Source organism: Polyodon spathula, chromosome 4 (assembly GCF_017654505.1).
Source record: "Polyodon spathula isolate WHYD16114869_AA chromosome 4, ASM1765450v1, whole genome shotgun sequence".
Taxonomy (NCBI): domain Eukaryota; kingdom Metazoa; phylum Chordata; class Actinopteri; order Acipenseriformes; family Polyodontidae; genus Polyodon; species Polyodon spathula.
The window spans coordinates 93,466,267-93,483,855 of NC_054537.1; the positions used below are offsets into that span (position 1 = coordinate 93,466,267).

The 17,589-nt window shown below is 37.3% G+C and overlaps 1 protein-coding gene across 1 annotated transcript in view; it reads left to right on the plus strand.

Moving 5' to 3' along the window:
* The window catches only part of LOC121315143 (gamma-aminobutyric acid type B receptor subunit 2-like), a 270,582-nt gene that overhangs the window by 183,643 nt on the left and 69,350 nt on the right, over positions 1-17,589 (plus strand). Inside the window, exons 9-13 of the mRNA XM_041249098.1 lie at positions 2,928-3,008; positions 3,194-3,344; positions 5,233-5,365; positions 7,409-7,516; positions 15,854-15,976. Of these exons, the coding sequence (XP_041105032.1) occupies positions 2,928-3,008; positions 3,194-3,344; positions 5,233-5,365; positions 7,409-7,516; positions 15,854-15,976 (596 nt within the window). The remainder of the gene's footprint in view (positions 1-2,927; positions 3,009-3,193; positions 3,345-5,232; positions 5,366-7,408; positions 7,517-15,853; positions 15,977-17,589) is intronic.

A 17,589-nucleotide genomic window follows, 5' to 3' on the forward strand; every position in this document is an offset into this window, starting at 1 on the left:
TGACTGTGTGCAAAACCGATGTGTAGGTTGGCGAGCACCCAAGTGTTTGAGGTGCAAGTGTGCCTGAGCCGCAAGACTTCAGTTATTTAAGTTTTATTGTAGTTTTTAATTAGAAATAAAAAGAAAAAAAAATTTCAGGAACCTTTTTGTGACTTTTTCCCCCAAAAATTATGTTATTAGAATAATTGATAATTTTCAAGTATCGAGTCGATAATCAAATCGACTTGCAAAAGTGATAATTGCTCATAAGTAGTCTGTACACGATGGCTTTCTTCTTAAAACCATTTCTCTATATAAATATTTAGTAGTATAGACCAGCATTTCTCAAATGTGGCCACCGTGGCCACCACCAGCGTGATTTTGTGCAGCCATAGCTGCCCCCACTAACTCCTCTCTTAATCAACCTTTACCTTGATCAGCACTGCTGTCCAGCTTTCATTCAATGAAGTTCATGCTGCTTCTGTTGTTGTTAGCTGCTATTGGCCAGCATTAACATCTGTATTAGCACTAAATGTGGGTTGGCCGAGCTTTCATTCTGATCAGATTTCATTTTGGTTTGCATCACAAATCTCCGCCTGTTTTACTTTTCTTTTTGTCAATGCTCATTAGTTGAGCAACGAGAGGCTTTAGTAGAGCAATGTAAAAATAGCAGACTGAAATTATATCAGTGCTGGGAGAAATATCTGAATATACGAACAAACATTGCTCCACATGAATTTGAGGCTACATTCCATGGCTGTGTTTGCTATGAATTACATAATTGATAGAAATTAGAAATACTTACTGGATCACAAGGCATTTGTGTTGCACCGATTTACAACCTTCCAGAATCTGCGTGACAGTTTCTAAAATGGCAGATGAAAAAACAGCTCCATCTGATGTGTGGGATTAACATATGTGTAAAAAACAGGTTCAGCAAAGTGCGGCTTCAGATTTGGCAAGCGAATCAGAATCGGAGTATACAGGTGCAAGTACATCACTTGAAAATGCTTCACAATACCCAAACACTGGCCCAACTTGCAAGGTAGATGCTAAGTATAGTGATCAACGTCTTGTTTTATGTTGAGGCTCTATTTTCTGTTCTGAGGAATGTAATAAACAAAATCCAAAACAGCCAGTGTTTCTTTCTTTGTACAATGCCTGCTTTTCTACATTTCATTTATTTGAAGTTTATTTCAATTGAATTTGACAAGTCATCACCTGCATGTACAGCTAAAAAGGCATAAGTAAACCTCATTAATACCATTACTTTATAAAATGTGCTTTCGCCACTTTGTTTATTGTGAAGTTTGCTTTTTGTACTGTTTCTGCCTGAAATACACGCAAGAAAAAAGGTATAACTTTAGTAGAGTTTTACATATAACTGTATGGAGTAAAGACATTGCAAATCAATATACTTTTGTTATATTTTGCTGGGAATTGTGGAGAACATAATTGGACATTGAAAGTTGTTCTTATTTAACTTTAATACGTTAGTAATGTACTTTAGCTTAAGTTTTGTATTCATTTATATGAATTTTTTTGATTCAATGACTTGCTAAGTCTAACCTGTTGTCAGAGCAATACAAAAATCAGGCAAAATCCCAGATGTTTGTCTCTAGTCTAGGATTTGAAGGTCATGGGGACTAAGATCCAGTGCAGAGTGGAGGAGGGCTGCTGTATATTACATAAATACAAAATCAATATAAGTATATATTATATATACACACACACTTAAGATTTTTTTGGAAAAACTAGCAGTGTGACCGCCAGTAAGCGTTGGTTTCTGCCACTCTAAAATCTTCAAGAAGACAAGCAACTTGATATTCTTAATAAAAAAATAACCCTTTAAAATGATATACAGTGGTCAAGCCCATTAGTACTAATAAGTTGCACCATACGATTGCAGTATTGGTGAAGAGTTTCTGTGTTGAGAAGCTTGTGTCTCGTCTATATAACAATGCTGTATATAGCAATGCCACCCAAACTGCATCTTTATACAGTACATTAGAGGCGTGTTAAACATGATTCTTAGCACTAGTCAAACGAGCACTTCATTTATTGATTATTCCAGTATAACACTGTAGATTAAACAGCTGTTTTCCCTGGTATCTGACAACGTCCTGTCACATGACCTGATTGCAGTTAGACCATTGGAGTAAAGCTGAAAAGTGATTTTTGTAACAGGCAGAAGCAACAACTTTTACTTTAGCAGCTGCTATAGTTTTGTCTATGAAATACCAACATTTTCCAAATTATATTATTGGTATTAGAAAAAAAATCCTAAACATCTTAAACTGAAGGACGGGGCATTTATAATTTAGTTAGAAAACTGATTTGAAAACCTTTAATGTTCTCCTTCAGTCAACTGTACCTCTTTGCTGTTCTGTGTTGGGCAGTCACTTTTACAATGGGGATATGCAAGGAGTTGGAGAGTTTATCTATTACTTTAAATACTCTAATATTAACCATCTAAGGACCAAACCCAAGCAGGCAGTGACGTTCAACCCCTCCCCTATCCAATGATCTATGTTGACAAGCGGTACTGCAAAGTATGGTGAACCAGTAAGTCAAAGAAACGAAGTACGTTTTTTATTGTGTTTACCCGATCACAGGCCCAGAATGACACTTCAGTATGATCGTGTTTACACCATCACAGTCCTTAAAGAGTTAAACATTTTTTGTAAATCCTATTCAAAGTCTAAAACAAGAACAATCAGTTATCCATGGCAAGGGCAGTACTGTATATACATTCAAGTATTCATTCATTTCTATAGCAATCATGATGACACACACACGATTGACAATATTTCACCCCTATATCCTCAATGTAACCTTAATGTAAATCAGTAGGACCTTGTAAGGTCTCTTTTACTTTTTTTTTTAATTGTGGCAAACACATTGACACCTTTTTTTTTAAATCATGTGTCTTGTTTGTGTTTCTACAGAAGGTCAAGAAGTAAAGGTTGGGGAGTATAATGCAATAGCTGACATACTGGAGCTCATGAACAATACCATCAGGTTCCAAGGTAAAGAGACAAAGACCGGTGAATGTCAGTAACCTGCGTGTGAAGGCTTACTTTGATGTACCATGGTAAAAGCAAAGCACAGTGCATAGTAAAGCATGCTGTTTTTCATTCTCCTGCTTTTAATGCGCTCGGTGTTTGAGGAGGTGTGGACTGCAGCTGACCCCTCTCTTTTTTTATTTTTTTAGGTGTGGAGCCTCCAAAAGACCGGACGATTGTCCAAAACCAGCGGCGTAACATAAACCTTCCCTTGTACAGCATTCTCTCTGCCATTACCATCCTGGGAATGTTCATGGCAGGCGCCTTCCTTTTCTTCAACATCAAAAACCGTAATCATAAGTAAGACCTTTTACTTCAAACTCTCTGTCTCTAGAACATCTCTTCAGAGTTGGGATTTTTTATTTATTTGTATTTTTTGATTTCCTGGCTGCTGAAATGTCAGGGACATGTGAAGTTATTAATGAAAATGACATTAGCACTTTAATCAGGAGGTCGTAGGTTCAACCGCACAGCAGCTATTACCTTCGGATAAATCCTCAGACCACTAGAATCACATATCCTGCCCCCAACCCAACGCCTTGCTGGGGCATTGGTTGAGTTCATGTTCTTTTTACGTTTAATGAGATCTCAGTTTCCGGAGTGCTGGAGTGCAAAACACCTTCTACTGTGACATTGTGAGAAAGCTGTTATTTTTGCCAGCTGTTACTGTCTTATATAAGAAAATAAGAATGTTTACGATTGAGAAGAGGATGTTCTGCACATCAGTGCTCGTCCAGTTCCTATTAGCTGAAATTAGTCTGGTGGATCTTCTTTGATCTCACCAGTGCATTCTACTTCATAACCTCCTTGGATTTGTACACTCTTTTAGCTGTATACCTAAGCTGTATATCTTTTTGTTTTCTTCCCCCACTGTGTCGTTGCTGACAGCGATGGATCTATTGCCACACCAAGGTCTTTCTCTGTGTGTGCCTGTTCAAGTTCTATCCCCTCCATTTGGTATTTGGATCTTATATTTTGTGACCGGTGTGCAACTCTTTACATTTGTTGATATGTAATTTCTTTTGTCATGTTTCTGCCCAGTTCTGTGTGCAGACTAAATCTTTAGGGATGTGTACTACCTTGTATTCCCACAGATTGAAGTTGAAGATAAGCCTTTCATGTGGCACTTTGTCAAAGGCTTTTTGGAAGTCCAAGTATATGATGTCATATGCTCTTTTTGTGTCCATCCTTGCAGTGACTTATTTGAAGAAGCCTAAGAGGCTAGGCAGGAGGACCCTTTTTTAAAGTTGTGACAACCATCTTCTATGCTGTAAAGATACTCTTTCTTACAATGGATTCCATAATTTTAGATGTTATGGAGGCGAGGCTCATGAGTCTATAGTTTTCTGGATCCACCTTATCTCCCTTTTTAAATATGGGTATTACATTTTCAACACACCAATCCACTGGAACACCCCCTGTCTTGATTGATATGTGAAAAATCTTTGCCAGTGGCTTGCCTATTACCTCCCATGTTTTTTTTAAGCCCTCTTGCTTATGTGCCCTCCAGACTGTTAGTTTTGAAAGCCTCCAGTCCTCAAGTTGTTGGTTTTCATCAGGTTCATAAATAGGTTTGAAAAATCTCACAAAAATAATCTTTTCCACAGGTACAGAAAACATTGCCCCAGACTCCTTTTCTGCCTCAGTATCTTAACTGCTGTAATTTGGTTCTCTCACCATAGAAAATAGACAAGGAATTTCACTGCACCAAATGAACAGATAGCATAGCCTCATCTTCTACTGTCTTGTAACGGAAAACTTCAAACACCTAATGCCTTCCCCTGTGAGAATGTGTGATTCCCCAATGCAGGCTCTGATGCAAAATCACTGAAGCACTTTCCTACTCTATAAATATACATTTTACACAAGGCGCTGCTGTAAAAGGAGTGTCTGTGACTTGGAAAGCCTTTAACGTCAGTCAGTCTCGCCCCTCCCCTTGAAGGATGAGAGTTGAGATTGTTTTGGGAGACCCATCTCTGAGCCACTGAATGTAATATCTGAGCAATTCGGTGGCCTTGTTCTTTTGATGGAGCTATTTAGAGAATCCCGGTGGAGTCCTGTAAACGGGTCAGACCGGAGTCTCATTCTTTAGTCATACTGGAAATGCAGCTCATTACTTTCCTTCCCCGTAATATGAGATCAGTGTGGTTCCGCTAAATCTGATGTCTGTCTGCCTCTGTCTCCACAGGCTGATAAAGATGTCCAGCCCATACATGAACAACCTGATTATCCTTGGAGGAATGCTATCCTACGCATCCATCTTTCTCTTTGGCCTTGATGGATCCTTTGTCTCCGACAAAGTATTTGAAACTCTTTGCACTGTAAGTACTATACCTAACAATACAATAAATAAATAGAAAACCTGCATAATTATCCAGGTGCCTCTGGGGGTGTACACAGTTTCCAGTTTTTCACCACAAACTGCTGAAGCATCTGAAAATCTTGAAATCCTGATGAATCTTGACTTGCTGACTGAAAAAAACGAAGGTTCCCACCCCAGTGATGTAAAATAAGCAATAATGATGGCCTTTCTAGGCCTGGTCTTTGTTCCTTAAGCAGTTCACTTCGTTCATTATGCTTGTTAAACCCGGTGCAGAATGTTTCACCAGAACCAGAGCTGTCCTCCCCTGATCTCGATGATGGAAGAAACACCCTGTTTGTTCTATGTGGTATTTCTTACTGGTCTAAAACACAATATGAATATGAATCTAAAAAAGAAGAACACTTTTGTTAAGTTATCTCTACTATTAATGCTGCATGTTCCCGTCTCTTCTCCAAATATGACTATTTGACAAAAATAAAAAAACACAAACATTTTGTTTAGTATCAACATTATGCTATGAATTGTTATTTGCATGTGTGAATACATAAATAGCTTTTGGTATTTTACTTAAGCATATTACTTCCAGCACGTTCACTGAATGTAACAGTATTACTCCCATTGCCTGCAGTGGTCCAAAGGCACTTATCAAAAAACAAACAATGTGGAAATGACTAGATGGGTAATGGTTGACCTCTTGGTGGTACTGCTGAGAAAACATTGTGACTGGAGCACACACATCACTGTATACCTGTCCAGACTGATGCAGCAACAAAAAAAAATAGCTCCCATATATAAATAACAGTAGTTGATACTGACACGACATGAAAGAGTCAGCAGAAAGCGTTCATGAGAGCTACTTTTCAAAGCTGTCAGAAACTTGAATTGCTGCTCAGGCCAGGGGTTGTTATTGAATTAAGTGGATTTGAGCTATCAAAAAAACAAAAAAAATAATAATAATAATAATAATAATAATAAATAATAATAATAATAATAATACAAAGGTATGTACTGTAGATATTTGATATACATGTGCCCCCCCTAGTGGTTGTTTAGTCACTGATAGGTACCAGAAGTCCATCTTCTCATGGTCCACTGCATCAGTACAAAAACAACAAAACAGTGTTCAGACTCGAGTAGTTTTAATACAGTGGCTCACATTGTATTAGACTTCACACACTGGTATAAGCTAAACAAGGGACATTAGCAGCACACGGTCATTTGTTAAGTGTGTTTGTGCACTAATGTTAACAGGTTAACACCACTGTTATTTACTCCTTTGAGTGCTGTGAGGCACAATGCTTTGCAAAGCCATGCCTGGAGTGAAGTTAACAGTGGTGTCAGCTAAATGAACTGTTGTGGGGGAAGCAACATTAGTAAATACACATTTTCTCATAGCAGCTGTTGAAATAGAAACCAGTATTTATGATGCATTGGTGCGACAATGCACAGACGGTATAGAATAATGAAGCAGATATAGTACTTCATTTCTCCAAAGTATCCTTGTGACATTAGTTAAGTTAAATATGATACTGGAGAAACACAAGGGCATATTTGTGGAACACCACAGTTTCTGCCTTACTGGAACCTGATCTTGTTAAAGCTGTTCTTTCAAATTAAGCATTAGTGTTTGAACCACCATGTCCAGCAGAAAACCATACTACCTATCATACTTCTATGACTGTCGCCTCTGCTTTGCCATGCTCTCACTTCACTTGACTGCACTTTCCTTTGATTTTATCAAGAAATGGCTTTCTAAAAATGATTAACTTTCAAAGCTTGTAAACAGATAAAGAGGGAAGTTGCATGGAAATTATGATGTTCCTAAAACAGGCATTCAGATTTGAGATGTATTACTTTCAAAAAGCCCTTTTGTACAGGGTAAAGTCTGAAAAAGCATGTAAGTTATCCTGTATGGAGTCAATGTATGGATATGGAATGAGACATTTTAAAAACATCAAAGCTTTTTCATTGTGAAGTCAGTGAGACCCTGCCTGACTGACCCTGCCTGCTTATTCACTGCCCTTATTCCCTCTCCTTGCAGGTGCGCACTTGGATCCTCACTGTGGGATACACAACGGCATTTGGAGCGATGTTTGCAAAGACCTGGAGAGTCCATGCCATCTTTAAGAATGTCAAGATGAAGAAAAAGGTGGTAATACAGGAGTCTGTTACATGAATGTACTAGAGCGAGGGCTGTTTATCTTTATGAGGGCTCAAAATACTATAATAAATCATTCACTTTAATGCCAGATGAGCCATTTACCAGTTTACTCATATCAATTTTAATGCACTAGGTTTAAAATTGAATTACTACTGCTGTCATTTGCAGATGAAATGTTATACATTTACACTATTAAGCTTTTTCTTCAGTATAAATTCTGAAAGAGATTTAAATAATAAAGATAACAACTTAAGGCACCTTATATGCAACTATAACATTTCTTCTGAGGTTTTTATTTTACCATGTAAACCACAGTTTGATAGTTTTAGAATATATTTTAAAAAGCATTAAAAAATAAAAGTTTATCGGCATTGCAAGTATTATTTTTCATTTTAATAGTGATAGATACCAGTCAGTGAGATGTATGAAACTGTTCATTAGATCTCACGATTTTCTCCACATCTGGATGCAGCTGGGTAACCGACAACTGAAACACACCCTGCAAGTAGGGATCGCTAAGGTTTCCTCCGAGTCAGAACTCGTTGAGTTTAAACAAGCTATAATTGTTCACAGATATATGTACTTCCAAAAAAAAGAGAGCATGCTCTGAGTTTGCTTTCTTATCCCTGGGTATTTGTCCGAATCTATATATTTGTAGAAGTCTTGGAGTGGAACAGTGCTGTATTTTTGTTTTAAAACCAAGCACACTGAAATTCAATTAACTGCATTTGCAGTTCTTCTGGCGTATCATCCACTTTGCTAGAAAATGGGTGTGAAAATAATGAAGAGTCATTTTCACTGGCACGAAAAACTGAAAAAAACGAACTCCCGCAACAGGTCTCTGATGAATGCAGCATACTCTGCATTGTTTTCACTTGCAGCGCTGCCTGTACTAGTATTGACTTGTTTCAGGCTTGAAAAGTGCACCAGAGTGTCAGCTCTTAATTGGCATTCCAGTACCTGCAGCTTCTGTTCAAAGGTTTTAATGCTATCATATAGCTAATAAACAAGATGCCCTTTCCCTTGCAACTGCAAATTCAAAGTACTAGGAGATTTAAGATGTCGACCAAGAATGCAAGATCCAAAAGCCACTTTCTGTCTAAAAATAGCTGTACATCTCTCCCTTTCTCTGCTGTTTCTCTTATTTCCAATTGGAGGTTAAAAAAATTGCTTCAGGACTTTGCCTCGACTTAACTACAGAGTTTCCTGGTGATAAAGCACATCTCCATATTCCGCGTCCACTTCCTCCAACATCGATCTGAACTGCCCGCGATTCAATGCTTTTGATCTGATGAAAGTCACGATTTCAATCACTGCTTGCATCACCCTATTTAGCACACAGCTGCTCCTGGTGCAAAATGCAGTGGTATTTCAGAACTTTCCCTGCGCTTTCTTCCCATTTTTGATTAGCAGAAGTAGCAAGTCCACTCCTGCAGCCAACCATTGCTGGTGCCCTGTCAGTTGTAACCCCAGCCACCTTTTCCCATGCTAGTCCACACTCACCTATTACCTGTGCAATGTATTCAAACAAATCAGTGCCCTTTATATGACCATGAAGGCTCTGAATGCTAGTCAATTCTTGTGTCACTTAATTTTCATTTATGTCCCTTAAGAAAACCAAAAGCTGCACAGTATCAGATATGTCAGTGCTCTCGTCAGGAGCCATAGAAAAAACAGAAAAATCTTTAGCATTTTTACAGACCTAGGACATGTCTTCAAAGTGATGAGTTATCATATTTCTTGAAAGGCTGACGTTAGAGAACAAATCTTTCTTTACTGGGCATTGTCAGCTTTGCAGTCATAGTCATATATCATATATATATATATATATATATATATATATATATATATATATATATATATATATATATATATATATATATATATATATATATACATAATATATATATATATATATATATATATATATATATATATATATATATATATATATATATATAGAGAGAGAGAGAGAGAGAGAGAGAGAGAGAGAGAGAGAGAGAGAGAGAGAGAGAGAGAGAGAGACACACACACACACAGTATATTCTCTGAGCACACTCTTAAACCCAGGGGAGACATTTAAGGAGGACAGAGATGTTTGAAAATGGTTTTGCTCATGTACTGTGCATGCTAATTCTCCAGACCACTTTTTAATCACCAAGAAAATCACACAGACTTTTTTAACTAATCAGAGCAGTAGTAGTGCTATTCTCTGTTTATTAAATGCTTTAAAAATTGGATTGGCTTGTTGCACAGACCACCGTAAATCCCAAGTAAAAAGCAGTCTAGGCGATCCAGTGCTTTACAGGTTTAACAGCATTAGTACTTCAATACAGTAATACAGATATGGTTATTACATATTTAGCCTTCAAACTATGCATGCATAAAGCTGCAAAAACCTTCCTCAATTGAATGTTTTATCAATTCTAAAACATTCAATAGATATCACTCTCTACAGCTAAAATGTAAATCCTATACCTTATAGCAATGCATCAATATAAAAGAGGTACTAAATTCAGATATACGCTTACCTTCCAGTATATGGAGGTGTAGTGTAAGATATATTGAAAAATAAGAACTGCCTTCAAAAGGCAGAGGCTTGGCTTAGCAATATCAAATAGCAATCAGTTTTTTAGATATCAGCGCACGGACCACACAACTTGTAGTTAGCAAGTCACGTAATATCGAATGGAGTCTTGTTCTGGGCTTATGTAGGATTTTCCCTCCATTTAATACATCAGAAGTCCCAAGTAAATCTAATCTAATTATGTTACCTTTTCAATGTGTTGTCAATGGGCCAGTTTAACTTCATATACAAATGTGTGTTAACAAAGTATGGGACAAAGACAGCCTTTGAATAATAAGTTCAGTTATCTTCATTTACATTTTAAACTATAGTGAACATGTTAAGCAATAGTGTGCCATTGCTTAACTGTGCCATTCATAAATATTGTTTGTTTAGTTGAAGAAAGAAACTGAACTCATTCTTTAATTGATTTCTTATTAGATCAAACTACTTAAAACATATTGTTTCTCTTCAGCAAGTTTTGTCACTTTATTATTAGATCAGAATACATTTTTAGTTAAAACCTCTATGCTTAGTAACAACATATTCAAATAAAATCAGATAGGTATTTTTAGTTTCAAATATAGTCTAAAAAGGGTTACCCTTTTGGTTTTTAATAATGTTATTTGTATAACACTTGTATTTCACATATATTTCTAGTTCAGTTACTTCAGTATAACAGTTGCTAATGTCATTTTACTGAATTAAGTCTGACCCCTTTCTATGTTCATACAAAATCCAGTTGAAGCTGGTTTTAAGACATCCTAGCCTTTTGCCAATTTTTTGGTGTTGATTAATATGAGACATGAAGTAAGAATATATCATATTATTTGAAAGGAGTATATACAGTATTACTATAATTATTGATAAAGAGTATATCATTATTTCAATCAATACAGGTTAGTTTAAATCATTCAATTTATGTCTAACTCATCACGTTCCCAGCAGGATTCGAACTCTGCACCAGGCTCAGCTCGGACTGGTTCAGCGAACACCACGACAGGCCTGTGCAGATCTGCTAAAAATATTACTAAAACACATTACAGTCATTACAGTATTTGTTGCAGTTTCACAAATAAAAAATTTGTATCCCAAAGATCAGCCTGCTTCCAGTAGCTGTGACAGTCTTCGGTCAGTTTCTGCTCTCAGTGAGTCAGTTTCTGCTCACAGGTGTGGGTGACAGTCTTTAAAAGCCTGATACCTGCAAAAACTTCAATCTTGTTAGCTGGGCTCCCATCTCTGCATTCTCATTCCCATCATTAGTGGGAAGGCTTCAAATAAATGTAACTGTTTCTATCAAAGAGCCATTCATCTCTGCCGCATGCACCTTTTGCTCAAAAAAAGGGGCTTGCACCCTGTACAACGGAAGTCAGGTTTTAGGGTCATTCCGTGACAGCATACATTATCAGCAGCCAATGTTAGGCGAGGTTTCACAAATTCATCTGTGGTAAAAGGTTGCGGAAACTAAACAAATTATATTTTTGTATCTGCAGAATGAAGGCGATAGAGAGAGAAAGAAGGAGAGAGAGAGAGAGAGAGAGAGAGAGAGAGAGAGAGAGAGAGAGAGAGAGAGAGAGAGAGAGAGAGAGAGAGAGAGAGAGAAGCTTTAGGTCTGTACTATAGAAAGTCAGCAGTCATGATGGGGACAGGTACAGTTACCTCCCTGATGCCATCTCATTGATCGCTTCAGAAAAATCTTTAAAACAATTTGGGAATTTAGATTGGAGAACAGATTTGTCCCTGATAAGGACACCTAACATAGGCTTCTGCATTAGAATGCATTAACAAGACCAATCGAAGGGATACGTACTGGTATTACCATGCATTAACAAGACCAATCGAAGGGTTACTTACTGGTATTACCATGCATTAACAAGACCAATCGAAGGGTTACGTACTGGTATTAGAATGCATTAACAAGACCCATCGAAGGGATGCATACTGGTATTAGAATGCATTAACAAGACCAATCGAAGGGATACGTACTGGTATTACTATGCATTAACAAGACTGTGACAGGGTAGCCGAGTGGTGACGTCAGGCCAGAATGCAGAAAGAAACCAAACAAAGTAACTGCGCTGTAAAGAGACTCAGCATGCGCCGTTTATTTTGAACAAAAATAAATAAAAGATTTAAACACAAAAAACACTCTCGCAGAGTAAACATAAAAGTTTAAACAAAAACAAATCACGACACAAAACAAAACCCATATAGGTCAGGCTGGGCAATCGCCTTCACTGATACTATCTTTTAGTTTTGTTTTCACTTTTAATCTCCTTTCTCTCCTTGCTCGTTCTCTCATTCCTCATCTCAAACACCCTTCAGGAGTGCAGAGAGCTGCAGGTTTATATGCAGGTGACCATCTCCCAGTTTAGCAACAAATTAATCACTTAATTAATTCGGGAGATGGCCACCTTCTGCACGAGGTTTTTAATCATTTCTCGCAGAGGACAAGCTGCCGACCTTGCCTCTGCCAGAACACACCCAAACAAAAACAAAACAATAACAACACAACGCAGCTACGCTGTCATATAAACACATCTACAAACAAATCATAACACACAAATACAAAATCATACAAATGAGACACAGGGGCAGAGGGGGAGACCCTGTTCTAAAAATAAACAAATAAAATGTACAGGGCTCCTCGCCCTGTTACAAAGACCAATCAAAGGGTTACATACTGGTAATACCATGCATTAACAAGAGCAATCGAAGGGATACGTACTGGTATTACCATGCATTAACAAGACCAATCGAAGGGTTACATACTGGTATTAGAATGCATTAACAAGACCAATCAAAGGGTTACATACTGGTATTACCATGCATTAACAAGACCGATCGAAGGGTTACATACTGGTATTACCGTGCATTTTTTAGTACCACTGAAAGCAGGATTTCTCTGTCAAAAAATCAGTTACTGAAATAGTGTATTGGATTGATTTGAACTACCTAATGCTACTTTAGCTATTGCAGTTCAAGATTAACCACGCCTATACATTTTAGTTAATACAAGCACAAAAACACCTGCATACCACTGTTTTACAACAAACTCAGTTTCAGGGTTACTCCAATTCAGAAAGTTAGCTGCTCACATTTACATTGACTTTTACAAAGTAAAAAAATGATCCCTTGCTTTGCAGTCACACAGGTTATGTAAACCAGTGTCCAGAATGGGTTACAGATGTAGCTACCCTTCAAGCCCTCTTTTAGATTTTACAGCTACAATGTTTCTGTAACCATGTGGGTAGGAAGAGCACGACATGTCAGAGAAACAGTGGGTTTGAATAGTACAGTATGTGGGTCTGAGTTGCTTTTAGCTACCTTCTCCTTCCATACTGACTCTGACCCAGTGTTCCAGGCAGTGACGTGTTTCACTGCCAGTCACGGAACTGTTTGCAACACCCTGCTTTTGTTTTGCTGTACTTGAGTTGAAAATGAAATCGGGAAATAAGTAGTCTGTTTGTTTAATTCTTCCGCGTCGGTTATAAAAAAGCATACAAGCCTCGGTTAACTGAGATGCAGGACAGAAGATTGCTGTAGGAATGCGCTCTAGAAAATGCTGAACTCTCCACAAGCTGCCATTCACCTACATATAGCTGTAAAAAATTACTATTTACATGTTTGTTCCAAAATGAATTACACAAACAAATACAAACAACCAGTAGTTACAGATGTGGTATGTTAAATCGAATGGGAACCATGCAGTTGGAGAGTCGTGCCAGTTTTATTAGGGATTATTATCCGTGCTTTTTGACTTGAGTCTCAGACATAGGTATTTGTATTACTGTCATTGGTTTGCAATGGAAACTCTGCACTCTTGCAGTGTTGGTGGTGGAATGGAGCTTTTTTTCAACAGTCTTTGGTGCATTTATTCATATACTAATAATAGACAAAATAGATGCATAGAAAGTGATAACTGGGGTTTGTCATCTGTATTTAAAGATGGAAAGGGTTAAACAGCTTTTAGTTGTACTGTTGTTGAAGGCAGAGCTGGGTAAACAGTGGACTTGTCAGTCAGATTCCCGCTGTGTTTTCAGGGAGAAGTGGCAGCTCCATTGTCAGCTTCACTCAACTCCTCAAGTGTTTTGCTCACTCTTGACTAAGCAAAGCATGAACCTGCAGTGAGTTCTGGAAACACAGTACAGAGTATTAAAATGACATGCAAAAAAATATTCTCAGTAACATGTTTTTTTAATTTTTTTTATGTAACATCTGATTTAAACACATTGCCTACCTAAGATAGACGTTTAAGTATTATTAAAGTTGATATATATATATATATATATATACATACAGCTCTGGAAAAAATTAAGAGACCACTGCAAAATTATCAGTTTCTCTGGTTTTACTATTTATAGGTATGTGTTTGGGTAAAATGAACATTTTTGTTTTATTCTATAAACTACTGACAACATTTCTCCCAAATTCCAAATAAAAATATTGTCATTTAGAGCATTTATTTGCAGAAAATGACAACTGGTCAAACTAACAAAAAAGATGCAGTGTTGTCAGACCTCGAATAATGCAAAGAAAATAAGTTCATATTCATTTTTAAACAACACAATACTAATGTTTTAACTTAGGAAGAGTTCAGAAATCAATATTTGGTGGAATAATCCTGATTTTCAAGCACAGCTTTCATGCATCTTGGCATGCTCTCCACCAGTCTTTCACATTGATGTTGGGTGACTTTATGCCACTCCTGGCGCAAAAATTCAAGCAGCTCGGCTTTGTTTGATGGCTTGTGACCATCCATCTTCCTCTTGATCACATTCCAGAGGTTTTCAGTGGGGTTCAGGTCTGGAGATTGGGCTAGCCATGACAGGGTCTTGATCTGGTGGTCCTCCATCCACACCTTGATTGACCTGGGTGTGTGGTATGGAGCATTGTCCTGCTGGAAAAACCAATCCTCAGAGTTGGGGAACATTGTCAGAGCAGAAGGAAACAAGTTTTCTTCCAAGACGTAATTTCCAAGTGTAATTTATTTTCAAAGAAAGCTCTTGATTAGGTTCAACAGCTTTGTTTTGTTTGCATGCACACAGCAACAATAACTGTGTGCCTGTCATGACTAGAATGCTGGGTCTGAAAGGAATAAAAAAAAAAAAAGCAGCAGATAGGAACATGTACTGTAAATTAATGCTCTGAGGTATTCATTCCTAGTCCTCTACCGTTAAAATGGCTTTAGTCCTTTTAAACAATGCACCTTTGGTAATGCACTAGTTGCCAAGTAAGGCCCTATGAGTTTCAGTCCATAACTGAAAAAAAAAATACATTGTTAATGAGCATCTTAAATAGTGCATGTTTTGTAAATATAATTTTATGACATGTTAACAGTTACATTAAATAATTGATGAATATGCTGTTACAAAAAGAGAGTTGTTCGGGTTTTGGTAGATAGGCTCCGTACGATCCAGCTGCAGACAAAATTCAACCTTGTGACGGTCAGACAAGAGTGCCATCTAGTGAGTCACCGTACCCACAATTATATCACCTATTGGCTTTAGGACAGCTATAAGAAAGAAACAAATCATTACAGCTCATGCCCTCAAATGAGAAACGAGATCATATCCTTCCAAACATGAGCCTTCTCCGCACAAGTTTTTACAGTCACAGTTTTTACCAGGGGCTATTAAGATATTTGTGATTTGTTTCTAGCCTTGTTACTAAACATTCCAAATAATTTTGACCTTAACTTTATTTTATTGGTATGTGAGAATGCCGTCTCACTCCTCCTCTCTGACTCTCTTTTTCAGATTATTAAAGACCAGAAGCTGATGATAATAGTTGGTGGGATGCTGCTGATTGATCTCTGTATTCTGATTTGCTGGCAGATTGTAGACCCCCTAAAGCGAACAGTGGAAGAATACAATTTAGAGGTAGGTGCTCATCTTGTAAATAAGGGGTGTGCAGAGTACTTTACTGGGCTTGGTGTGACATGCTGTCCTGCAAAGTAGAAAAGAAAAATAATTGACATGCTGTTGACTATATAGGTATTGTAAGCATCTGGAAAAACACCTTTAGACAGTCACTGAGGATGTTCAAGTTGTCACACTAATGTAAATTTCTCTATTGGCCTCTAATTTGAAGCAAGTCAAGGCCACATTTCTAAGATGAAAGGTATGTTGTGCATTGTATGGCTTTGCTGTCATCATAGTTGGTTTACTTTTAAAAAGGATTGCTATTTTAGACCTTAATTTATTTTTAGCTAATTATGTAACTTAAATTGTTCTGCTTTCAAATACAAAACAGATAGCAGCTGTGATATATATAGAATCACACACAACCCGAAAATATCCTTATGCTTTTTTAAACCTTGAAAGACAGCTTTATCAAACTATAATCTGTCACTTGATGGTGTTTTAACAAATCACACCTAGGGCCCTATTTTCGTATGTGACATAAGCTGTGTTTGTAGTTGTTTAGACGGGTGACGTGAGCATGTGTGTTTTTCAAACGTGTACATTTAGATGCTTAAAGTTGTCTGTCTATTTTAAGTTATTCACGGCTAGTTAAATTAGCTGACATAACCCTAAGTGCAATATCTGAAGTGTTTTCATGTCTATTAAACTTTTAAGAATTCCTGAGTTACACCTGCTTCTACTTGGTGTAACTTCAGTCATTATTGTTTAAAAGGTAGACAAATCACTACCCTTTTGAAAGCGAGAATGGCAGATTTTTTTTTTTTTTTTTTTTTTTTTTTCGAACCGGTTGCAGTGCAAGCAGAGAGAAGGGAAAGTATCCTTTTTCTAGATTATACAGACCCCATATTCATTTTTTGGACCAAATAGATGATCAGATTATTAGTAGTTTTCAATTAATACACAAGCAATGTTGGATTTATGTGAGGAGTTGTCAGTGAAGAGAATCACTGCCCTAAGATTCTATGCTACAGTGGGCTTTCAAAGATCCAGTGGAGACAACTTAATCACAGATGAATATTTAATTATGGGTGTCCGTGCATAAGTTCACAAAAAGGGGGTGGAGATGCGGAGATTTGCGAAGTGCAAATAAGAGTTCTCAAATATTATAATGAGATGTACTAAAGCTGCCGGCAACACTTGCAATTGCTTCAATTTGTTAAGAAATTTTGAAAGCACGTTTTAAACAGTCACAGTCTTTGCTAGCATTTCTCAGGCCACTTTTTCTTGTGTGTTGCCCGTTGTGTTCAATGCATTTTTGAGGCGAACACCCAAGTACCTAATTTTCGCTAAAGACAGGGTGAACTTAGAAGCCTTGAAAACAAATTTCTATGACATTCTGGGTTCCCCAGCATGTTGGGAGCAATAGACTGCACACATGATCCACTAACTCCTCCAGTTCATTCTGAGCATTTGTGTAGAACCATGATCTATTTTGTGTTAATTGTCTAGGTCTAAGCAACAAAGTTAATTTTTTTTTTTTTTTTTTTTTTTTTTTTTTTTAAAAAAAGCCTGCTAAAATCATTTAGTTTCAATTTTAAAAAAATCTTTTATTCGCATTGTACACCAAT